This window comes from Archocentrus centrarchus, chromosome 6 (genome assembly GCF_007364275.1).
Source record: "Archocentrus centrarchus isolate MPI-CPG fArcCen1 chromosome 6, fArcCen1, whole genome shotgun sequence".
Lineage (NCBI taxonomy): Eukaryota > Metazoa > Chordata > Actinopteri > Cichliformes > Cichlidae > Archocentrus > Archocentrus centrarchus.
Window position 1 is genome coordinate 15,674,065 of NC_044351.1, and position 26,094 is coordinate 15,700,158.

A 26,094-nucleotide genomic window follows, 5' to 3' on the forward strand; every position below is an offset into this window, starting at 1 on the left:
AGTGACACTTGTGGATTGAAGCCAGACATTGTCAGCTCATTATCAACACTCTGTCATGTGTTGTCAGCCTGTGCTTTCCACAGCTCTCCCTTCCTGTGTGTGCCTGTGTCTGTGTGGGGGGTGTTATTGTGTGTGGTAAGGAGACTGTGGGATGACTTAAGAGCTGAAAGATGTCTCCCTGCTCAGTCTCCTTGTCTGAGGATTAAGGCTGCCAGAGGAAAGCTGCAAAGAAGTGAAGAAAGTGCTTACAAGCAGACATCTGTCTTTTCTTTTATCCCTTGTTTCTTGTTGTCTGCCCCTTAGAAATCAGTTGCTGTTCATCAGAGGTACAAACAACAGGCGCATGCTGCTACTCAAACACAGGCTTTCTGCTTCCTTCTACTTCCGTTTCACTACTTTTTTTTTTCTTCTCTTTTTAAAAAACATTTCCTCTTTCAGATGCTGCCAGGTTGCACATGAGAGTGCATGTGTCAACGTTGTGTGTGCATGTGTGTCTGCAAAGCACTTCCTGGTTTCTGACACTGCTGTGATAGGAATATCCCTCTACTGGACCAGCGAACGGTAAAGCCTGGCCCTGCTTTCCTATCTCTCTCTCTCTCTGCTGACATATTTTCAGTTTCATGCCACACCTCACATTTCTGGCTCCTTACATAGTGCACAGAAGTTGCCAGATGTGATAGCAGCTGAAAGTGAGTGTGAGAAAGTTGGGGGGGGGGGTGAAAGACAGAGTCACAAAAAAAGTATGCGTGTGAAACTTGTGATGAAAATGGAGCCAGTGGTGTTATGGTTCAGATGGCATATATTTATAGCATAAGAGCCACTGTTCATTAGCAGCGAGAGAGTCAGCAGCAAGGGGAGGGGAGGAAATGAACAATGGAGGGGAAGTGATCAGTAATCTGCAACACTAGCTGTCAGCCTCCACTGCAAAAGCCTGTCTGGATTCTGGATCTCATTATAGGTAAATTCATTTGGCTTTGGGGCCAAGGCCAAAATATGCAAAAGTAATTGAGAAAGAGAGAGAGGGAGAACGTATGTGTGTGCGTAAATGTGTGTACAAAGGAAAGCACAGGTCAATGTTTTATTGCAAGAAGTAGGCTTTGCATATATTTTGGTTCTGTGGTTTTTCTGAACTGCTTTTTGATTTAATGCATTGCCACTGATGTCTTTTACACTTCTCTCTCTTTTTTACCAACTACCAACTAAAAGAACCCCACAAACGTTAACATTAATCAACCAATTTACCCATTTACACACACTTGAACTTATGAAAACATTTCCAAAAAGATAGGGCCTTTATCTTGCTTTAATTATTGTTGTGCGTGTTTGTGTTCTAATTCTATATGTCACTGCATCCATTACAAAGGCGAAAAAAAATGAGGTGAAAGCGCACAAGTGGAGACACTCGTGAGAAGGATGGAGTAGAAAAAGGAGCGCAAACATAGTAAACCTTTAAGGGAGAGAGAGCACGTGAAAGAGAGAGAGAGAGGGAGAGGGAGAGAGAGAGAGAGAGAGAGAGAGAGAGAGAGAGCCGTGCAGGGGAGACGGAGCTTGCCATCTGGAAAACAGCATCTCTCCCTGCACTCTGCTCCTCCCCTCTTCTTCCCTCTCGGCATCTCTCCCACGCTCCAAAGCCCAGCCTTCAGCTCCCCGGATCTTCCCAAACTCTCCCGAGGTACAGGCTGTTTGTGTGTGCGTGTGTGAGTCTGCGATTTGAAGCCTGCGCGCGTGTGTGCGAGTACTTGACACCGCGATCAGTACTTTCCGTGTGTTTGTCTCCCTCTCTCCGTGCAGCTGAGGTGGGCGTGCGGACCCTCTGACCCTCTCTCGCCCACTCTTTCTCTGTCTCTCCCTCTTCGCTGCAGCTACAGGGGGGCTATGGATGGACTGCGTTTACCTCCACTCATAGAGGAGGCTTTGGACTCTACAGGTCTGTGCAGCTGTGTTGTCAGTGTGTGTTTATGTGCGACTCCGTGTAGTTGGATGTTATGTGGCTTTATTTTTAGCCCCGCACTATAGATTACGTAGACCGCGATCAGAGGTAGAGGGTTGATGTTTATCTCTTTTAAAGAAAGATCATGCTCTCCAGAAGTGAGTGATGTAAAGCTGACGGAACGGGAGGAGGCTGATCTGGTGATAAGAGGTGTTTATTGTGGAAGCGTGTTTCTAAAGAGCTGTAGTCGAGCTGGCAGACTGACTGACTGACATCACTGTAACATACGGCATCTGTGGACGTTTGACAGAGGCTACACGCTGCCAGGTAAGGAACTGCTGACATCTGAAGGCAGGAAATAATGTAGGCCTAGTTTTTAGCACTGCTAAATTTGTTGCATATGTTATCCCGATGGAGAACTGATGGAATTTGGAGTCATACAGTGCTGGATATTGTTTCAGTTCAAGGTTGAATTATTATTTTTTTTTTCTATCCATATGTCTGGATAATTGTAGCTCACAAATTGTCTGCTTACTTTGGGCATAGTGACTGGTTTCAACTTTGCTTAGGTTTGATTGGTGACTTTGTGCCACAGAAAGTTGCTGCATGACACTGAACAACGCATCTTTATTTTATTTTTTGCCTCATGCAGAATTAGTACTGCTTAACTATTCAGGGAAGAATGTGTGGTATTTTTTTTTTCTCTCTTTCCATGATTCACAATGAGGAAGTGTGTGTTTTCTGCACGTTTTGAATGGGTGTGCAGACAGAGCAGCCCTGTGTTGGACACTGCTAGGAGGATGTTTACTGGTGTGGAGGGGCTCGGACACACGCAGGTCAGCAGCTCTTTGACCAGATGCAAGGTTGCCAGAATCAGGTTTCCTTTTCCTCTGTTAATGTCCTAAAAGTGAACTTAAAGTAGCAAGAATTGGGTGGATTATTTCTTTTAATACTCTCTCAAAGTTAACTGTAGACTTATTAAACCACTTGTGCTGTGAGCAATTTTGTTTATTAGATTTATTGCTGACCATCATAACACGGGTGCTGTCTCAGGAGAAATTCTTCCTTGCCTAACAAGCTTCTTCCTGTTATCTTAACTCCAGGGACTTTTTTTTCCCCCTTTCATCACAACCTGAGGCGCACTTTTAAAGCTGGAGATTCGGTGTTAATCCTGACTTCTGGAGCATAAAAAGCGATTGAGCGATCACTTGTACTGACTGATATCATTTTGAAATGCACACATTTGGGGATCTAAACGGATTAGTTCTGCCCTGGATGAGGTTAGCCCTAACTAGACACGAATCTGGGTAAAATCAGCAGAATTTTTCCAGTTTTTACAATTTTTCTGAGGATTAATTCCACACCGCACTACCACATGTACCAACAGGGTATACAGATGCTCCAATACAAACATCATCAACAAAGATCATCAGAGGCACATTTGACATTTACAAGGTGTCTATGTATGATGCCGCCATTGGCCACCATATTGTTCCTCCCACTTGCACGAGCTGCTGAACGTTTCTCTCTCCATCCTTCTCTCTGCTTTCCCACTCAGTATCTCTTCCCCCTCTTTCAGATGGAATCCTTTGCTCTCTTCAGCGCCCACACACCCTCCAACACACACACACACACATGCATCCACACATACATGCATGCACAGACACACAAACCTTTGCACCTGCCAGCGCATCAGCCCACACAGCATTTCTCTCCTGTTCGTTCCTCCATTCCCTCAACTTGTCTCCAGTGTTCCGGTGTTGTGCCCTCATGCTGCAAAAATTCGTATCAGCAGTGAGACTCCCCAAAGGTACACAAACAGGATTTCTCTCAGCTCTCTGGAACTAATAAACGGCAAAGTTGCTGCCTTAGACAAACTTTGTAGATGTGGGAGCTGCGCAGACCTTTGAGAAAAACAACAAATGAAAACAAATCTTGCTTTTCTGCTCTCAGGCCTCCCTCATCCCTATTTTTTTAGTGTCACATGTCTCCCTGCTCCATCCCACTCCCCCATCCTTTTCCATCAGACTTAAGTGCTTCATTTAAAAAAAAAGAAAAAAAAAAAAGAGCTTTTAAGGCACTCTGCAGGTCTCTGGCAAAAAAGAGTGTGCCGTATGTTTTTATTCTATCTTGGCTGTATAATGGAAAAATTCTTAAAACTTTCAAGTGAATAGAGAAGGTTCATGAACTCATGCAGCTCCTTCCTACAGCTTTTTTTTTCATGGCTTTAACTTTTCTTTTCCCTCGCAGAAATGCTTGGCATTGTCAGCCTATCATTAGTGCGCCCTTCCTCACCCTCTGGGTTTATCCTTTTTGAATCTGGAAGCTACATGGTGAGCTGAGGTATCCCGTCTTTTCTCTGCGATTTAAGTGATGGAAAACCTTCCGTAGAGACTGCTTTCGGGTGGGGGTGGGGGTGTCGATTTGTAATGAAATGGGTTATTACTGCATCCCTTGTTTTCATGCTTTCTTCTCTGGCGCTGTTCATATCCCTTAATGGAATAGCCATGCAGCAAGCTTACGCACACACAAAAGCACATTCCCTGAATAAATCACCTACAGTGTGTACACACTGACACAGATTTTGTGCAAGCTCATCTAATGAGGCCAAATTATAGCACACTCTGCAATGTTTTTCTATTCCATTGACCCACTTTTTCTTATTTCCCTTTGAAAGTGCAAACAAGTATTTTCTATTTAAACAACAGAACGGCTGATTAAAGTCAGTTCAACTTTCTTTTTTGTCTCCTGCTGCTGTTGCTCCTTGTTCTCCCCCAGACTTTTCAGCCTTTAAGTACAAAGAAAGAGAGGGGGAAACTCAATTTAAACTCAGGAGACCTGCACCTCTGTTGCTTGCTGCTCAACTGAAGCTGATGGTGACCTCACTGTGTGGGCTTCATGACGGCGCACCTGATACGATCACACAGACTCCTCTCTGTGGAAAAAGCAAGGAGCAGGCAGAAAGGTTTCTATGGAACGCAAACCAGTGGACAAAAATACAGCTTTATTACCATGGTGATTCTCTATATGTTGAAGCTCTGGGTTGTTGTTGTGCTGACCGAGGCCACCATGGAGATGAACTTAGCGTGGGGTCGCACTTGATTGCAGTTAGCCTAATGAGCATCACGAGAGTCCTCGGGTAATATCTTATTCTTCCTCCTTCTTTCTATCGCTTTTATTGTTTCCCCCTCCATTTCTCTTTTGCTCATACAGTGGCTCCTTGTTATTTTAGCTCCTCCTCCCTTCTCTGTATTATGCTTTGCTGAGGAAGTGTGCCAGTGCAGGGAAAAAAAAGCTACATCAGAGCTGGGTCTGATTTCAAAGCTGGGGTAGGAGGGGGTGTTGTGCATTATGCATGGCCTCCTACACACAGATTCGTGACACACACACACACACGCACACGCACACACACACACACACACACACAAACACACACACACACACACACACACACACACTTTACAGACATACGTGATCATAAATACATTATGTCATGTATATAGGCTCACTAGAGGTGGGGGATATAACTACACATGGATGCACGCTCATATTCTATTCATTTACATACATGTAAAACCATTGGGCAGTGGTCACTAGCCATGTATATGCATATACAAATAAAAAGACACAGGGCACATGCACAAATAAACCACTAACACCACGAGACACACCTGTTTGCTCAGTCACAACACATCCATGACACAATACCTGCAGACAGCTTCCTCCAGCTCCAGTTTTCAGTAAATTGTCATTTCTTTTAGTGGCTGTGATTGGACTCCAGCTGTTGCCTGTACTCCAGTAAAACTACATAACTAGCAGTCAGTTAATTTAACTAGGACCATTAGGGAGAGATTAGATTCATAGAGAAGTTCTCTTGACAATTTGCACTACATTTCCCATCATATTACAACCTGATTGTATAAAACAGTATAATCATGAAAGACACAGACTGTAAAAGTGTGTAAAGGCAAAATTGCATACATGTTCTTATTTTCTGTAAATTCCTATCTACTTAATTAGTCTGCAAGGTTTCAGATTTCATGGCATACTTAGCTCTAAATGCAAAATCACACAGACTGCTTGATGGAAACAAGTTCTTCACTGTGAACTTGTATCCATCACGCAGTCTGTGTGATGGATACAAGTTCTTCTCTGTGAACGTCCCTCTCCCTGCATGCCTCTCTTAAAATCCTCTCTGCTCTTCAATTCTGCAAAGTGCAATTTTCATTACGCTCCTCACTTCATCACAGAACACCACATCAGAGGCAAAACAAAGGGCTTGTGTCAACACATTAAATATTTGAATTAAATCTCAGGCAGCTATTCTGAGATGCTGACAAAGACTACTTGCTTTGCCTGTTGCCTCTTTTCTAAGGTGGCACAATGTCTATACCAACGTACTCAACGTGCGGTGCTGCAGTGTGATTATGAAAGAATGTGTTGTGCATAGATAAAGCTGTCCTTTCCCTGGAGCAGTAACGCTGCTCCTGAGATGACTCCGCTGTCTGTCCCTGCTCTCGTATGCATGCGGCGTCCATGTCTAATGCAATCCCAGCGTGACTGAAATCAAGCACAGTTCCAAGTATGCAGTGGAGTGAGCACAGGTGTCACTGCAGCTGATATGACTGCACAATGTGCTTGACATTCACTCACAAGGTGAGGCGATTAAGCCTCTTTAAGGAGTGAAATGATAAACAGAAGTCTTAGCAGGAACAATGGAAAGGGTTGTGTGAAAGGGAGTTTAATTGGCACACAATTTTGCAAAGTTTAATTCATCTGTCTAGTATTAAAGGACCCCCCCTCCAAAAGAAAAAAAAAAATTATGAATGCCTAATAAGAGTAAAGGAGTGCCGATCATGTGTAGTTTGTGAGTCTTAGCAGCGTGGATGGTGCATTTCCAAATCCTAACTAACTAAAATACAGCAGAAGTCACTTGAACCAAAGCTTTCAGAGTTATTCACCCTGAGCTCAACATCCTGTAAAAGATTTGGATGTGAGCGATATTCAGTGGGAAGTCTTTTGTTGCTTGATGGCCTTTAGCTGCCGCTGGCTATACAAGCAGCTCTGGCTAAGTCCCCGCTACGGCTCTCTTCTTTATGACTAACTCATTACACCAGCATCAAAGTTTAATGACAGAATAGCCCTGTGCTCATGAAACCTCTCACATACCTCTCAGGGGCTGCATTGTTTAATTTAACATCATTAAGAGACAGGAAGGAATTAGGCTGTCATAGATATATGATAAAATATGCTGTGATGGACATAGTTACATCTAGGAAGGGGAAGAAAAAAAAAAAACAAAGCAGAGAAATAATTATCACAAGAAATGAAAGCATCCCCAGAGCCGAGATTACACCTGTGAGCATCACTTTTAATTAGGTAGATCTTTAGTTAATGCTTTGCTCTGTCCCCTGCTGCAGCCTTTTTCTCATCACGTCTCTCCATCCCTCAGCAAACACCATTCCCCTCTCCGATTCTCACATTGCTTTCTGAGTACAAACAGCAATTTTTGGGCACTTGGAGACCACTCATACATGAATGTGCAGTACTACATATTGATTTATTTCTGAGATGGACTTGACCCAGGAGGGCATGCTGTTGAGAAATAAGAGTGAAAGGATATTAGGTCAGTGTGTGTGTAATGCAAGCAAAGCTGCCAGGGATGCCTTCCCTTGTAAACTGTTCTCAGCAAGACAAAGAGTTATAATGCAAAATCCAGTTGCCTTATATTGGTCTACGTCATATATAATATCTCATTTGGTTTTAAAGTCCAGTACCAACAACAGCTTCTGATGTGACCCGGGCTTATTAATGAACAAAATCTTCAAAGAGGCAGAAGGAAAAGCAATATGACACTGTATCATATAAAAGAGTTGTGTGTGTGTGTGTGTGTGTGTCACATCTCTCTTACTATGAGCGGTAACTGTGTTGTTATGGACTTGGAGGTGCATTGCTGAGTGGTGAGTCATAGTGATTGCTTCAGCACAGCGGCCCAGCTCCCCCCTTTCCCTCTTTCCGCATTGTGTTAGCTAACTCGCTCCACCTACTGGTCAAACATTTAAATCTGCAGTGCAGATTGTGCCAGAACACACAAAGCCTTAAAATTCAATTAAAAAGGCATGTTGCATATGAATGGTGTTAAATTAACATCTATTTAATACAAAAAAAACTTAACACACTCGACATTTTAAGGCATGCGTGATTTTCTTCCTTTAGTCGGTGGATTCACTAGAGGAAAAAGATCGTATCCTAGAGTTAATCACAAAAGAGGATTTTCAGTTATATTCCATGTTTAAATAGTTATGTTTAAATGAGATGAATAGAATCTGATGTGCAAAGAAATTGGTGCCACTTTAATCACAAGATGGTGCTGTTGATTCAGGGAGAAAAGACAATTTGTTCTGCAGCCAAGCATGACTGAATTCTTAGATGATGACAGATGGGTTTGTCACCTGTAAATCTCGCTGTACGCCACCCTCTCCATCCATTTCCTTCTTATATTTGTGCCATCTCTCCACCAGATGACCCCTGCGATCTGAAAGCTGAGAGCAGCCCGACTATGGACAACGAGATAACAGCCAAGGAGCGGGGAGTCCTGGAGGAGAACAACGAGAAGGAGGAGATGGACCAGGAGAGATCTCAGGAGGAAGAGGGGGAAGAAAAGAAACTGAAAGAGGAGGAAGGCGAAGGGGAGGAGAAGAGGAAGAAGGAGCAAGAGCCGCTGACCGAGGAGCAGGAGTTGGAGGAGCTCAGGGCGCAGGTGCTGCAGCTGCTGCTGGAGCTGGAAGAGGCCAGAGAGACCTCCAACAAACATCAGGAGAGCTTCCACGAGTTGCAAGGTGAGAACTCCGACCTTGTATATCAATACCTCTGAGACTGTATCCCTATAGTGTGCATTCATTATTTAATAACTTTTAATTATTCATTTAATGTTACTAACATTCACATCAAAAACAGCCCCTATGAAAATGAATGCAAATGGCCCTCATCATCCATCCACACATCCATAATAGTCCTTATTCTGAAATTTTTGTTTATCATGACTAATATCAGAACAACAATAATATATAATAATAAGGTCAGTGACTGTGGTGGGGCTAAAAATGCAAATTAAACAGAAAATGATCATTCTGAGTTAAACTGGAAGTAAAAAAAATTATATAGCTGATGAAGAACAATTAGCAACAACTGGAATTTGTAACAAAAGCTAAACTGAAAGCATGCCACATTTGAACACAAATTGGTATGCAATTTTGAGCAGGGCCTTTCAACAAATTCTCAGCATGAGATCATTTTTCCCTCCCTTTAATTTTGGTGCAGTTTACCACTGAAATACCAATGCTATACCACGAGCTTTTCTCATAAATTCATCTGCAGTTTGCAATTAACCATCATTTGTCCAATCTGCAAATTGCGCGCCAGCACTGCTTGCAAATTGCTTTTACAAAAGCAATAACCCTGGGCTTCTGTTTATTACATTTCCCACATATCTTCAGTATATGCAGTGAGTGAAAATAAATAGAGTAAAGACCTAATGAAATACGAGGATACGATCACAAAATTGATTTAAAAAGTTAACTAGTAACGTTTTTGGCCTTTCTAGCATTTGGCGCCTTCCCTGTCTATGAAAACACCCCAAAAAACCTCATTTGTGTTGTAAGATGTCATGATTATAAATTCAGTTACATAAATATTTGTGCTTTGCATCTCAGCGGTTTTTATTCCATTTCTGTATACATCAACAGAATAAACCCTCTCTTCTCTTAACAGCTTAACTTTCCACCTGAGGCATCCTTGTTCATGAAATTTTGTTGGATATGTAGAAGTGTAACAGTTTATTTGTGGTTACTGACACGGTCTGCTGCTCACAGTCATTAAAAAAAAGCATCACCTCATACCTTAGAAATGATGAGCATAATGTTCAGAGACACTAGCAGTGAGTAAGGCCTTGGGTATGAGGTTACACCGAGCTCAGTGTGTGTGTGTGTGTGTGTGTGTGTGAGCATGTGTGCACGTGTGTGCGTGTTTATGAATGCGTGCATTTAATGGTGTGCCATTCTTAGAGACATGGCGTTGGTGAGCTCAGCAGTTTGTCTGGCAGCGGGGAGAGTCATTCCTCAGACAACTGTGTGCACACTGCGGGAAGCTTCTAGACTGAGTGTCCTAGACCACAACCAGAAAACACTATTGGTCAAGACCCTCGGGAAGAGTCAGTTGTTCAGGCTGTTGGCAGCTGATGCATGCAGATGCTGTAGTTTGGGTTTCAGGTTTCTAACCCCACACCAGTAGGATGTAGCTGGATGAATAGAGCAGTCATATGGCGTTAAAAAAATGTAATTTATAAAGTGAAAGTCATAAATAATACTGCCAAAAGTCTACTAGTGAGTTATAAGTATAATTTAGACATTTTAATAATAAAACAGACCATGTTCATGATCTTAGTTAAGCACGTTCTAGGAAGCCACTGGTGAGTTTGCTGACCTGGGGCAATGGCCTGTTTTGGAGGGTTTATTGTGTAGTTAGTGGTTATCTGTCATTTTTCACAAGTCACTCTCAGCTGAGACAGACCCAGTGCAGACTGATCAGACCTTGGTGTATCTCTTATGGTTAGTCTTTAGGTGGTCACTCAGCTGGTCTCTTTTTAGCTATAGCCAATGACTGGCTTGCTTCTTGCTTCAACCTGAAAGATGGCTTACCTCAGCCTTTTCTGTACGGTATCCTTTGAGGCAAATAAATGTCAGGGCCCTCAATAAGAAACAAAACTCCAAACTGTCTAGAAAATAAAAACTCAGTCTATTTAACCAAACAAAAAGTCACAATGATAAGCTCCCTGGTTAACCACAAAACAGGAAAAAAAAGTACAAAGCTTCCTTAGTTTTAAGTTAAATTGAATCAAACATCAAACATGGGCAGGTTAATAAAAAAAACACAAAACGAGACAATGCCAAAACAAACTGAAAACCCCTCTCAAATGACAGATAACACTTATCCAGCTCCAGTGATAACAGGATTGAGGGTTAGTAAAATAACTTCAACAAAGGTGGTTCATTTCTTAATAAGGTATATTGTCATGAAAACTTTTACTGAATTTTATTTAAAGATTACTTCTAAAGTCTTAATCTGTCATAAATAAAAAATCAAGATCCTCAGGTGCTACTTTATTCCTCATGTCTGTCCCTGCTGGCAAACAGTATTCAAGTCATTTCATTGTTTTATAGCTGAGTAATAACACATTATTACATTATCTTCAACCTTGTACTTGTTGACTTTATATATAATTTGAAAGTAAGCCTACTTACCAGTTTGAATTATGTTTTTATATTTACTCTCACACCATTTAACAACACGGGGTTGCAGCTTAAACAGTAAGGTTAAAACTGGCTTACACAGAAAAGAATAGGCCACTTATATTTAATTCAGTTGTATTTTTAGCCGGATCTTCCCGTGCCTTAACACTGATCTAGTGTGCATATTTTTTCCAACTTTCCCCCTGGCTTTAAATAGATTTTATTTAGCCTGTCCTGTGCTTTTCCAGTCTTGCTGGCCACTACACATACACAATACAGCACTTTTCCTATCACACACACTCATACACCTCTGCTTTGATTGCAGCAACTGTGCATTTGGCGTGCATGATGAGTTTTCTAATTTTATAGTTTGCTCTTATTTTGTAAAATATTCCACTCTGCTTCCAGTAGACCTGTCCGTGTTTGTGACTGGTCAGATCCTGCCAATGCCACCTTTTTTTTTTTTATGTGAATACTTTTATAACTAGATTGGAAAACCCTGGGTTGACTTATCAAGTTGATAACCACCTTTGCGTGACTGCACAGCAGGAACCCTAATGTTAGAGTGAGCCAGATAAGGAAAACATACCCTGGGTCTGTTTATCTTGCTTCATATTACAGACCGCAGGTGTTGGTGATCAGGCACCCAGACGGGTGCTGCAGATAGGCCTAGATAGACAGATAGACCTCTTCCGAGCAGAAGCCTTAAGTCAGTGGGCATAATGGGCACTTTATGTGCTTAGATTCTTATGCAGGACACAACACCATGATCTGCCTCATGTTAACTTTCCTGCCATTAAGTACACAAGCCACAAGAAGACCAAAGAGTCCTGCAACAGATGGTAAAGCCCACCCCAGAGACCCTGATCTCAACAACATGGAGTCACTCTGGGACTGCATGAAGAGACACAAGCAATTAAGAAATGTGGCATCATTTCTAAAACACATGGAGCAACCCACTTGTTTCCAAGTGTATGTAGAAGAACTTGTACTAATTGAAAGGCAAAGGATGGTCGCACCAAACATTTATTATTTATTTACTACCATTATTTAAAAATAAATGGTAATATTTTGTGAATATTTGGTTTTTTTAAATAAGTAACTGTTGCCAACACCGTTTTACAAGTATTCTCACTTTCCTTTTAGTGTTTACTTAGCACTGCATTATTTATAATTTACTTTGATTTAATTTACTCCAGGTGCTCCAGCTTCCTAAAGACATATCTGTTAGGGTTAATTGGTCATTCTAACTTGGCAATAGGTGTGAATCTGAGCGCAAATAGTTGTCTGTATATCTGTGAGACAACTATTCACGTAGTCTGCAACAGACTGGCAACATGTCCAGCCTATCCCGGCTACGATAGGCTCCAGCACCCCTGCAACCCTGAATAGGATAAGAAATGGATGGATGGGTGATTTAATTTAAAAACATGTTCTTTGTATTCTTCTAGCCCCTGTTGTTGTTTTAAAGCCATCAGTGAATCTGGCTGAAGTATGTGGCAGAACACATTTGGCATGACACATACTGATAAGGGACCAAAAATAAATAGAAACTCAAAAATAGCACCAAACCAGAAGCTGTGAAAATGGCAGCCAGAATACTGAACGTTATTTTCTACTGCTATCTCTCAAGTTAAGAAGAGAATCTTTTAATGAAATGGATAATTAGGAACTTAACTAGCAGGAAAAAAAAAATCCTGCAAATATTGATGGTCTACTCACGTACTATTCAATGCATTTAACAGAGGCAGACATACAAAGCCGCTTGTGTCATCCAGTCATGCCTCAAGGTTGAACAGCTTATCAAGTTGTCATCTTTTTTTTTCTGTTAGCCTGCTTCACTTTTTTTTCCCCTCTTATCTTGCTACCCACTCCCAACTCCCCGTCTCTCCTCTCCAGGTCTACTGGAGGATGAGCGTCTGGCAAGTGCCCATCAGGCTGAGGCCTTCACACGACAGATCCAGAATCTACAAGGTATCAACACAATATGTCTGAAACCCTCAGAAATAACAGTATTTTTATCCTCCAGTGTCAAAAATCTAAAGTTTTATGTTTGTCAGTACTTGAGGTCACTGCAGATTTTGATCTGTAAGCTGCTAATTTGTTAGCTGGGCTTCAGTTTCATGCCACCGCTTATGTAATGTTTTTGTTTTTAAAGGCAGACAAAGAAAATCAGAAAAAGTAGTTTTAAAGTTGAGACGTGGAGAGACTTCTCCTTTCCTGAAATCACTAAACTAATAATCCTGACCTGACCCTGAATGAAAAGCATGCCGGTTACCATCAGTTACATCAGCTCTTCTTTCAAACAGTACCTCCACAGACACACACAGACACATGCACGTACACACCACCCACACACACAAACACATGCAGGCCCACTGCTGCAAAGCCTCAGGTGAGATCATACATATACACCCATACTGACACTGCAGTCTCACCCACACATCTGCCATAAAGAAAACCTAACGTTCTTCTCCTCCTCCTCCTCCGCTTGCCACAGCCCAGTTGCGCTCTGTGCAGGAGGAGATGTACAGCCTGGAGGAGGAGAAGGACAGCGAGCTGGCCGAGGCCCAGGAGGAGCTGCGTGCAGCTCAGGAGGAGGTGCTCCTGCTCCAGCAGGCGGCGGAGGAGGCCGCGGCAGAGAGGGAGAATGACATCGCCTCGCTGCAGGAAGAGCTGTGTCGCCGGCGGGCTGAGCTGCAGCGCCTCAGTGAAGAAACCCAGGAGTATGAGCTGGAGATAACCACGCTCAGGGCTGAAATCAACATGAAGAGCCAGCGCAGGGAGGCAGAGAGGAGAGCGGGTGAGGGATGAGGAGAAAGGAGGGAGATCAGTGGAGTAAGAAAAGCAAAAAAATGAACATAAGTTACAGATAGATGTCAGAGAGAGCTTCTCACATGTGTTATGTTACATGCTTTTCAAATGCAAAAACAAAATAACTCAGTTGTGCAACTCATCTTCAAACTGTCTGAGAAAATCTATCAGCGCACACATTAAAACCCACAAAGACTCTCTGCTTACACTGTGGGAAAGATGTAGCCTGTGATCAGTCTTTGTGGGTGATATTAAAAACAAAAAAACAAAAACCACGAGGTTATGGATGGTCCCATTCCCTCACAGCATCTTAGTGTACTGCAGTCAAGAACATCTGTCACTGGCAGGGTTCAATAAGTATTATAAATTGCAAATGTGATTGCTGAGAGTTGTAAAGGGCGTGACGTGCGTGTGCGTTTGCATGTGTGTAGATCTGTGTGTATATTTAGGATACCAGAGACATGAAGTCATGACAGGGAGGGACGCACTGCTGGACTCTGCAGCTGAGCCTTGGGTGGGACTGAAGCAGGGGAACATCACCCAAAATGCACAAACATTATTCGTGGGAATCGTTTTTTTATGCTTCAGTTTTTGCATATAAAAAACATTTGTAAGCCTTAAAGGAACTGGCAGCCGGAATTTGATACCACTGAGACAGAGCTGGCATATACGTGTCATCCTGTTGCCAGTCATTATTCCAGGCTAAACTAACCAGCTGCTGGCTGTCGCTTCATGTACTACAGGCAGATAGAAGAGTGGTCTAAAGTTTCTCGTGTAATCTTGACAAGAAAAGCAAATGAGTATAATTTCAGAAATGTGGACCTTTTTTTCTGATTTATACGCACTACAATGATGTTAAGTAGTATATTTAAAGGTGACGGTAACTGATCCGCATCCTTTTTAAATATCCTCATCTGTGCCCTTCTTGGTGCGACAGGTGACGTAGACCTGCTAAAGGAAGAGTGCCGAATGCTGAGGGAGGAGTGTCAGACCCTGAAGGAGGACAACAGAAGGCTCTCCGAGAGGCTGCAGCTGCTGCAAAGACAGAGGACATGGTGAGAGGTCAATGACTGCTCACTCATCAGCTGTGCTGGATCAGCTGGAGGGGATACCCTCTGGTACACTAACCCTCATCGCAGTACTGACCACCTGTTGAGCACTCTAGTGAAGTTGATATGGCATAATATGAGGGATTACGCATAAGCAATTAAGAATTCACAATTCTTTTGAAATTGTAAGATTATTCTATGTGATGGACATTTACCAATATTTTCTGACTCAAACAGCAAGTGAAAATTTTATCTGTCACTGAATGGCAATTGAGTGACAAATCAGTGTCTTCCTTTGATATCAGAGATTGTGTATGGACTAAAACATGCCCTATTTGACAATAAGAAACAAAAAATGGTAGCAACCATGTTGGTTCTTCATTAAGGAAAATTAACAGTTAATTTCGAGCTGCTTTTTTGGGCTTTCACAGCTCTAGTGTCTACCTGTCACTGAAAGAGGAAGACGCAGGGGAGGGCACAGAGGGAAAGGTGATGGAAACTGGCTCAGATGAGGTCATGACAGAGAGCTACATGACCATGGCCCAGTCTGAGAACTGTCGTTTGGTGGATGCTTCCATCCAGAAGAATATCTCATTTGATGGGAAGCCGATGACACCCACGAGCTGGAGCGGAGGAATCGGTGAGATCTTCTCTCTGAGAGATCAGCTGAAACAGGCTGAGGAGAAAGCCTCACAAGTTCAGAGAGAGGTATAGTGCCCCGATTTCCTGTTGATATCATGACTAGACACAAGCACAGATTTAGATCACATTAGAAAGGTGTGTGTGTGTGTGTGTGTGTGTGTGTGTGTGTGTGTGTGTGTGTGTGTGTGTGTGTGTGTGTGTGCGCATGTGTATTTTTTTCAATCAAATACACTAAAACCTGGTTTTCAAAACTGCATTTGGCCTCTTTGTCCTCCAGTGTGATGGTCTGAAGATGGAGCTGCAGGAGTTGCAGGTACTGTATGACAGCAGTCAGAGGGAGAGGGCAGAGCTGGAGGAGGAGCTACAGCGCTGCAAGGCAGAGCTGGAAAAGCTGTCAGGGGGTACGCAGGTGAGGAACCAGCGATTAAGTCCATCATGGGACAAACGTGGATGTTATAAAGGTGTAGAGTTGGTATCAGTAGGGAAACTGAATGAAATGCTGTACAGGTGTCTGTCATTATTGATCATATACACCAGGGATCCTCAAATCCAGGCCTCGAGAGCCGGTGTCCTGCAGGTTTTAGATGTGTCCCTGATTCAACACACCTGAGTCAAATGGCTGAATTGTCTCCTCAGTATGCAGTCAAGTTCTCCAGAGTCCTGCTAATGACTTCTGTATTTGACTCAGGTGTGTTGAAGCAGAGACACATCTAAAACCTGCAGGACACCGGCTCTCGAGGCCTGGATTTGAGGATCCGATATACACTATACTGCCAAAAGTATTTGCTATCTGCCTTTACATGCATATGAACTTAATCCCAAAGGTATTCTATCTGGTTGAGGTCAGGACTCCTGCTAGTCAAATTCTTCAACACCAAGCTGGCTCATCCATGTCTTTATGGTCCTTGCTTTGTGCACTGGTGTGCAGTCATGTTGGAACAGGAAGGGGCCATCCCCAAACTGTTCCCACAAAGTTGGAAGCATGAAATTGTCCAAAAAAAACCAAAACTCAAACTCGTCCATCAGACTGCCAGACAGAGAAGCTCCAGAGAACACATCTCCACTGCCCTGGAGTCCAGTGGCAGTGCACTTTACACCACTGCATCCACCGCTTTGCATTGTGCTTGGTGATGTAAGGTTTGGATGCAGATGCTTGGCCATGGAAACCCATTCCATGAAGCTCTCTGTGCACTGTTCTTGAGCTAATCTGAAGGCCCCATGAAGTTTGGAGGTCGGTAGCGACTGACTCTGCAGAAACTTGATGACCTCTGTGCACTACTGTATGCACCACAGTATCCACTGACACCGCTCTCTGATTTTACGTGGCCTACCACTTTGTGGCTGAGTTGCTTCCACTTTGTTACATTACCCCTAACAGTTGACTGTGCGGTCGTGGAAGTAATTGGAACACCTGAATTCAGTGATTGGGATGGGTGTGTGAATACTTTTGGCAATATACTGTATTTAGAACCTTTGAGTAGAAATTTATCGCTGCATTCTCAACTTATTTCCATATTTTGTTTAAAAAATATATGAATTTATTCTGAAAACAATTTTCCTGCTACACAATGAAAGAAATATTACATTGTTTTTATTTGCAGCCACACTATCTACTAACACATAACAAACCTCATATCGCACCTCACTGTATCCTGTGTCTGTTGAGCCCACTTTTTTATGTGTCCCATACTGCAGCAATACATGTGTTGATATGAGCTGACCTGGCCTGTCAGCCCATATCAGTATTTACTGTGTGCTTCGGGCTGGGGAACTTTCCCCCCACTGTGTCTGTGTCCTATCAGCTCTGTTAGAGCAGTGCTTAAATACTGTTGTTTGACAAAAACACAAAATCTCTAAAAAGCATTAAGGCATCAGTGAACTAATGCATACTGTATTGAAGCTAATAGTCATCAGACTTTAGAGCTTTTTCAATAGAGTAAAAGTAACTCAAGAGCATTTGCAAAAATTATATATTTTTTGATTGTTTAGGATTTTTATTTGATGACGACTGATTCTTATTCCCTTTAATAAGGTTATGTATGAAAATCTAGAAATGAAATGACATTTAACACAATTAATAATATATCCATTTAAAGCTATACTATTCTTCCACAATAACTACTCCAAAGCATCCAGCATGATTTGTACATTGAACTATGAGCCCAAACTTCTTGACTCAAGAAGCAATCATACTTGATTTAATGTATTTTTCATGACCTCTAGGTATTTCTGCTGACAGTTTGCCTTTCAGGTGCCACTGAACAAAAGCATAGTTTGCGATTTCCATTGCAAAGCTCCTGTGGAACTTGCATGCACTGATGGTAGAACAGTCTATGCTTTCACCTGCATTACCATGCAAAGACAGACACTACTCTGAAAGTTGAGTATTGTCAAGTTTTAAAAAGAGTGGATAGAAATGCATTCAAAAATTGAAAGCAACCCTCAGAATATGATTCATTTTGGGATAGCTGAAATCATCCAGTAAGAACAGAACTAGACCTCTGTGTTTTGTCTGCAACAGCCACGATGAGATGTCTCTACATTGTGTCAAACTGTCTACCCGTGCCTGTCTCTGACGCTGTCCTTGTTCTCTGAATGTCCATGACCTCTCAGCCTGTATGACAACAAATTTCTTACAACATACAAACAAATTAACTTTAAAAAAAAATGAGGATAGAGAGACTAATATACCATCATATGCTAGTCACAACATCCATGCTGTGTGCCTTTTTTTTTGCCAGCATGACATCACATGCAGCCAATAAATGCCACACGGGACTGCTCACGCATACTTGCACTGAGTTGATGTTTATGTCACCATAAAGTTATGCATTGCTTGTTTAATAGGAAATATTAAATCACTCCATCACAGTCCTTCCCCCGTATATCACAGCCATAGACCATTTCACACTTTTAATTGAGTGATTTGTGTAGTGGTGGTCCATTTGTGCCATTGTCACGCCTCCTTATTTGTCTGTTTTATTATTTGGCTACCTTAATCCATCATTCATTCATCCCCTTCATTGCCATGGTCCTTGTGTTTGTTTTTGTTCCCTCCTCAGAGATTCATCCATCCGTCTGAGCACCCTGTTCTCTCCATCCCCTTCATAGGAATGATTGTAATTGTGGCTGTGGTCTGGTGCTGGTTGTCGGAGCTGGCGTCCCAGAGAGCAAGGTATGGGAGGAGCTTATATCTGTCTGAAGCGTAATGCTACTTGTGGTTCTTGAATATATATTATGGATTAGTTCACCCAAAATAAAAAAAACACAAACATAAAACATTTCCCTAAAGTTGCATCTAGCAATATAAATATTGCAATTCTCTTTATTAATTGCTCAGTTTTCAGATTTAAATTCTTTAGCTGAGAGGACTTTTATATCTGATCACTCTAGAAATGACAAATACTTGAAAAAAAGCCATCAGCAGTTTACATTGAAAACATTTCTTAAGCAAATTGTTGTGTTTAGTGGAACAGTTCACTTAAGAAATTTCATCAGATGCCTTTAATAGCTCTCAATGGTACTTGCCTAATAAACTACACAGCTGGCAAATCCCTCAGTTCTTTTGAGGCATCAAAGAAACAGCTGATGGAAATCGAAGAATGTGAGCATGTCTTCTGCGCCTTTTGGGAAGACGTGTAGTTTTTAATCCAATTTAAATGTATTTTTTTTCACTGCTGCGAGAACCAAAACCACTGTGCTGTGGTTGAGCTATACTATATGGACAAACGTATTGGGCCACACCTCTTAATCTTTGAATTCAGGTGTTTTCAGTCCTATTGCCACAGCTGTATAAAAACAAGTACCTAACCATGCAGTCTGCCTTTACAACCATTTGTGAAAGAATGGGTCGCTCTAAAGAGCTTACTGAATTTGAGCGTGGGACTCTAAGTACCGCGCTCAAAAACAGGCCTTAGACAAAGGAAGAGGAGATGGGGAAGGCGTGTTAGGAGGCAGTGAGAGAGAAGGAAAGGTGGGAGAGTGGAGGTGAGAGTAGGGACTCTAAATGTAGGAACTATGACTGGTTAAGGGAAAGAGTTTGCTGATATCATGGAGCAAAGGAAGGTAGATATATTGTGTGTGCAGGAAGCCAGGTGAAAGCAAAGCAAGATCGGGAGCACTGGAGGTGGATTCAAGTTATTCCACCATGGTATAGATAGGAAGACAAATGAAGTAGTGTTAATCTTGAAGGAAGAGTGTGTGAATAATGTTGTGGAGGTGAAGAGAGTGTCAGACAGGATTGAAGCTGGAAATCAAAGGGGTGATGCTAAATGTTTTCAGTGTGTATGCCCCACAAGTTGAATGTCAGAAGAGAACGAGGAATTCGGGAGTAAGTTGGATGAAGTGGTAGAGAGTGTTTCCACAGGAGAGACTGATGATTGAAGCAGACTTTAATGGACATGTAGGTAAAGGGAACAGGGGTGATGAGGACATGCTGGGTAGGTATGGTGTTGAGAGAATTGCAGAATTACAGATGGTGCGAAAAGAATGGAAATGGCTGTGGTGAACACATACTGTAAGAAGAAGAAGGAACATAGGGTAACATATAAAAGTTAAGGAAGGTACACACAGGTGGACTACATCTTATGCAGAAAGTGCAATCTGAAAGAGATAGGAGACTGTGAGGTGGTGTCAGGGGAGATGCACTTATGCAGGATCAGATGGTAGTCTGCAAGGTTTGGAAAATCAAGAAGAGAAAGTCAGTGAAGGCAGAGGCAAGGATTGGAAAGGATGTGCAGCAGGTTATGGTGGTGATGGATAGAGATGGAAATGTGCTAACAAGTGAAGAGAATGTGCCGAGAAGATGGAAGAAGTACTTTGAAGAGCTAATGAGTAAAGAAAATGAGACAGAGGATGGATGGAGTGAGGTTGGTGAATCAGGAAGTGCAGAGGATTAGAAAGGAGGAAGTGAGGGCAGCTATGAAGAAGATGAAGAGTAGAAAGGCATTTGGTCCAGAGCTATTGTAACTACAGAGGGATAAAGCTGATGAGCCATACCATGAAGATATGGAAAAGACTTGTTGAAGGTAGGTAAAGAAGAGAGGTATCAATCAGTGAGCAGCAGTGTGACTTCATGCCAAAAAAGAGCACTAAAGATGTGGTGTTTGCTTTGTTGAGGTATAGAAGAAGGAGAATTATTAAGAAGGTCATGAGGAGTTGCACTGGGTCTTTGTGGGTCTAGAGAAAGCATATGACAGGGTGCCATGAGAGGAACTGTGGTACTGCATGAGGAAGTCAGAAGTGGCAGAGAAGTATGCGACATGTATAAGGACAGAGAGACAGTGGTGAGGTATGCAGTAAGAGTGAGAGATGGGTTCAACATGGGGGTGGGATTATCAGGGATTGGTTCTGAGCTCCTTCTTGTTTGCAGTGCTGATGGACAGGCTGACAGATGAGGTGAGGCAGGAGTCTCCATGGACTATGATGTGTGCTGATGACACTGTGCTCTGTAGTGAGAATAGGGAGCAAGTGGAAGTGAGTTTGGAGTGGTGGAGGTATGCTCTGGAGACAAGAGGAATGAAAGTCAGGCGAAGCAAGACAGATTACGTGTGTGTGAATGAGAGAGACAAGTGGAAACATGCAAAGAGTAGAGACAGTGGCACTGACAAAAAGACAGGAGGCCGAGCTGGAGGTGGCAGAGCTCAAGATGCTAAGATTTTCATTGGGAGTGACCAGAGTGGACGGGATTAGAAATGAGTGCATCAGAGGGACAGCTCAGGTTGAGCAGTTTGGAGACAAAGAGGAAAGGCTGAAATGGTTTGGACATGTGCAGAGGAGCAATAGTGGATATACTGGACAAAAGATATTGAAGATGTAGCTGCCATGCAGGAAGAAAAGAGGAAAACCTCAGAGGAGGTTCATGGATGAAGTGAAGGAGGACATGCAGAGGGTTGGCATGACAGAAGAGGATGCTAGTGACAGGGTGAGATGGAGGCAGATGGTCTGCTGTGGTGAACCCTAAATGGAGCAACCAAAAGAAAAGAAAAAAAAGACTGTAAGTACATAATGTTACAGAGCAGGGACGATGAGTGCTGTGGCACATAGTGCATAAAAGTCATTGCTGAGTTCCAAACCTCCTCTGGCATTAACATCAACACAAAAACTGTCCACCAGGAGCTTCATGGCATGGGTTTCGATGGCCAAGCAGCTTCTGTAGGTGGCCCAGTACTTTTGTCCATGTAGTGTGTCTGCATCTCTAAGCAACACTAGAGGCAAATATGTTTTTCTGTTATTTTGATGAACTAATCCTTCATTTGTCACAAATCTTTGTGTTTAGCTGTTATGAGAGTGTCTAAACTGAAGAAAGACCAAATATGGCTTTGAAAATCTCCAGTGAACAAACACACTGCACAGTAGATAATATTAACTACCACAGTCTGCATACCATTTATGGAAGGTGAACATGGGACGGGTGGGCAGTTTGGCAAAACTGAAAAATAAAAATTCTTTGAACGCCACTGAATGAATAATTTACAGAGATAGCTCACCTTTTTTTTTTTTTTTTGAAATATGATTTACTACTTTCTTTCTAAGATTTAAAATTAGAAGATTGTTACTATTCTTGTTTATTTGTGTTCAATGTGAAGCTACAGCCAAAAGATATTTAGCTTAGATTAGCATAAAGGCTAGAATTAAAAAGAAAAACTACATTAAAGTTATTTTAATGGATTTATTTTTGGAGTGTGGTATAGTGAGCTTTGGAGGTGTGAGTAGAAGTACAGTGTATTTGTGACCATTGGATAAAAACAGGCTTGGTGTTTCTCCAACTAAACACCGCCTGACTTGTTTGCACAGACATTAAAGCAGTAATAATTTTCTTATCTCAATCTCTGAGAGAAAGGAAATATGCACATTTCCCAAAATGTGGAAGTAATCTATAAGACATCTAGCTTGGTTCATCTATAGGAGATGGATAGCATCTGCTGACTCCTGACACTGCTTTTTTCATGTTCCTTCAGGGGAGTGAGGTAGGTTGGAGTTCCATTGTGACTATCTCTGCAGCCACAGCAGTGCTACTAGCGATGACTAGCTTATTGAGAGCTCTCGTCCGATTTAGATTGGATGGATAACAACTACACGGGATGGACGTCTGCTTCAGACCAGCCCTCGTCTCTCCTGCCACGTCTATATAGAGTCAACTGGAATGATCTAAATGTGATAGAAGTGACAAGTTTGTAGTAGAAAACCTGCGGGAAAATTTTGATCTCTAATGAGACGGTACTACACGCACACACAGACTGAGAATGATGCGCTCAGCCTCACTTGAGGCTGAAAACAACAATGACAATGAGCTGACCTGCAGAGAGTGCACACGAGGACTGATCCGTCCTCTAAATGTATGCTTGTGCTGTGTCATTCCTTCTTTGTGTCAGTGAATATTATTTTTTTCTCCTTTAACAATGTGACAAATTATGTTTTTAACAGTATGTACCAAAGGGGTTTTGTTTATTTAACCATTATTTATTTATTTGCTATTTAACTGTCGTTAATAGGTGTCTCTGATCATAAAGACAAGCATTTGATCTGGATGAATGCGCTGAAACCCCCAAAATGTACATAGCAGAAAGAACTGTTAACGATGTGTTGCTGCCCTCCCAAACTACTAAATGCAATACAGACATAAAGCTGGATTAGAGGTCACAAAAGTCTTCATGAATTCACACTCCAACACATCTACTGGTGTCATTTTGCCCTTAAATGAGATATTTAAATGGTTTCATTATAAAACTCCATGGCATGCAAGCACAAGAAGGGTGGTTGGAGTCAGCAACTCATCACCTTACTCTTAATTTATCAATAAACCAACACACCAGAAGGTTAGTGCAGAGCCACCTCACTTTGAAATATCCCAGCCACAGCTGCATTATTATCTTTACAGTATGATTCCCTGTAGTCTTGTTACGTTAGGAGCAAATCCTGCGAAGATGGAGTTCTGTTGTTATGATTTCTGATACTTCAAGCTAATGCTAACTTTATTGTGAAGGAATTAACCTTCTTTTTCCCTCGTTAAAGGGTTAAACTGGCTTCAGAGTGCTTTGTTAGCAATTTTTAAGGCAACTGCAGATTGTTTAAGGTACGCAATGTGAGAATATCGACCTTCGGCGTTGCTGACTACATGCTTTATGAGAAAACAAACGAACAACTGCAGCTCTGATAACTACCAGTTGATATCCAGATATTGACAGATTACAACACTGATGCAGTGAAATGAACAAGCACAGCTATTTCCGAAGGCATTATAGACACAGTTATGGGTCCAAAATATGTAAATATGAAGGTGTCAGAAAGAGTTAGTCTAAGCATCAGTTAGGAAAAACTTATGTATCTATGGCAGGACTCTGTTTACATTAGTGATATGTTATTTTTTGTGAAAATCTTTTAGAACTGAAAACAGCATGCTAAAAAACATAGAAGCACAATATATAATTTATGTTGTTTATGTGGATTCTGTTTATTCTTTGTATTTCATGTAAATAGATGTTACATATAGTACTATGGGAGAGATATTTCTTAAATCCATTTGTACTAGCTTTGTAGAAAGTTGATTCTATTTTGAAAGAGCATCGTATATTTGATAGCCAAAATATATGCCATCTAAATGTTTGTTATTTATGGTGACATTATTCAGGAGAGTTGATTGCATTGCTTACCATTTCCGGTTCTTCTTTGTCTAAAGGTGGTGTAGCCGTTGCATGCATTTAGATTGCAGTTGACCCTAGGTGCCAGAAAGTGCAATATGACTCCTGGTTTTTCAAGCCTGTTATGTTTCAGAAATGTATTAAAATATTTTTTCTGAAGCCTTTGTCATTAAACAGGACCTTCATGAGCAATGCCTAACATAGACTAAGAAAATAATGTGCCATTGGACTGCAAATGTTGTCACTGTCTTTTGGATCAATTTGCAATAGAAATGGAGTTCCCATTACTTGCAATAGTATAGAATATTGTCTGTTTTGATACATGTATCATTCACTCTGAGTTTATTTCATGAATATTACCTTTATCATAGTTTCAAAAGCTTCTGTACTGCAGTGTTTCTCAGCTTACTGCTTTACATTTGGTTAGCATAATTGTTTTCAATATAGTTGTGGCTATTTTGTTACCCGGAGGTCTATTTTGCACTGTACATGACTTGAGAAAATAAATATACCTGACCCACATGATGTCTGAGAGCTTTATTTTTTCCTGGATGGTGGTCTCACCAGCCATCAGTCACAAGGTTTAAAGGTCTTATGGAATCCCATTCATGAAAACATAAGTCAACCTGAGTAAGAGCAGTCTCTTTGGTGGCGTCACATTACATGGGTTGTATGGATATTAATAACCTTCCTTGCAAAGGCGTGTCATAAGCTCACAGTCATGGCATCTTTACAGATGGCACAGAGGTTACACTCATGACTCAACTGCCACAGCTCATGGTTTACTGAGTGCATCTAATTATCTAAAAGTAGCCTAGATGTGCAGCTCTATAGAAAACGAGTGCTGGTACAGATTCCTTCACTGCACAGACGTCTTTCACTTTTGGTTCACGTTAAATTTCTTTTCCAAGTTTGTAAATTTTTCCCTTGGATTTAGAACCAGGTTTCTGTTTTACTCTGTCTCAGCGTTAGGGCTAAAGAAATAAAGTGTCAGATCCAGCAAAATCTAATCAGCTGGCCTTTGGCCTCAGGCCTATCTGTCCTGCAAATTCAACCCCAAATCCCTTATTAAATATTTAATATATTCACCTGACAGACTAACTGGGAAAAGCTAATTAAAAAAGGTGGACCGCTGACTGTGATAGCAGCCATGGGCAATCTGGGGAGACATAATGCCAGCTCAACAGTGCCCAGGTCAACAGATCTCGCTCTGTTATGGTTTTTGCTTGAGTTTAGTTATTCACACATACTTTATACTTCTTATTAAGGATGGAAGTTGGAATTGAACAACAATGAGACATTTTATACTAACAAATTCAAATCACCATGGTACAGTTTGAATATCTGGATTGTTTTCAGTGAGTAAAATGTTACCTTACTGTTTTTATTAGAAAAGAATACTCTATTTTTCAAAATAAAACAAAATAAATGTTCCCATTGTTCTCATGTGATTGCAAACTGTGTTACAGTAGATACCAGCGCAATTCAGTGTTTGATCAAATTTGGTCCAAATATGATTTGTGTAAATATAATTATTATTTTTATTTTTTATTTTTGCTAAAGATTTCTATGGAGAAATAATAGATGAAGTATCAGTTCATTGTGCCTGCCTTAAGCCCACTGACACAACAGTGTCACAAGAGAAAAAAAAACACATGGGCAACTTTTACTGGAGAATATTCTGGAACAAGCTTCAAAAGAATCTAAGATTCTCCTGCAGTGCACTGGTCTCC

At 41.5% G+C, this 26,094-nt stretch overlaps 1 protein-coding gene across 6 annotated transcripts; it reads left to right on the forward strand.

Annotated features, from left to right (window-relative positions):
• Positions 1 to 1,542: 1,542 nt before the first annotated feature.
• Positions 1,543 to 24,872, forward strand: LOC115782000 (coiled-coil domain-containing protein 136-like). 6 transcript variants are annotated; one of them, XM_030731968.1, is made up of 11 exons: positions 1,575 to 1,672; positions 1,792 to 1,927; positions 8,452 to 8,769; positions 13,117 to 13,191; positions 13,718 to 14,020; positions 14,969 to 15,086; positions 15,512 to 15,788; positions 16,000 to 16,131; positions 18,785 to 18,897; positions 22,682 to 22,690; positions 22,780 to 24,872. In XM_030731968.1, the coding sequence occupies exons 2-11, from the start codon at positions 1,876 to 1,878 to the stop codon at positions 22,790 to 22,792; spliced, it is 1,410 nt and encodes a 469-aa protein (XP_030587828.1). In that variant the 5' UTR covers positions 1,575 to 1,672; positions 1,792 to 1,875; the 3' UTR covers positions 22,793 to 24,872. The 6 variants fall into 6 exon arrangements, 4 of the variants coding, with proteins under 4 accessions (XP_030587832.1, XP_030587828.1, XP_030587829.1 ...); XM_030731969.1 differs by having other exon boundaries at positions 1,863 to 1,927; XM_030731972.1 differs by lacking the exon at positions 1,792 to 1,927 and having other exon boundaries at positions 1,543 to 1,672.
• The last annotated feature ends 1,222 nt before the right edge of the window (positions 24,873 to 26,094 follow it).

What these genes read in the sequence shown, in the direction of transcription:
- LOC115782000 (XM_030731968.1), top strand. Translation starts at nt 1,876, where the DNA reads ATGGATGGACTGCGTTTACCTCCACTCATAGAGGAGGCTTTGGACTCT. An exon ending in GAGCTTCCACGAGTTGCAAG is followed by an intron (nt 8,770 to 13,116) that starts GTGAGAACTCCG and finishes TCTCCTCTCCAG; the next exon opens with GTCTACTGGAGGATGAGCGT. An exon ending in AGCTGTCAGGGGGTACGCAG is followed by an intron (nt 16,132 to 18,784) that starts GTGAGGAACCAG and finishes TTCCCTCCTCAG; the next exon opens with AGATTCATCCATCCGTCTGA.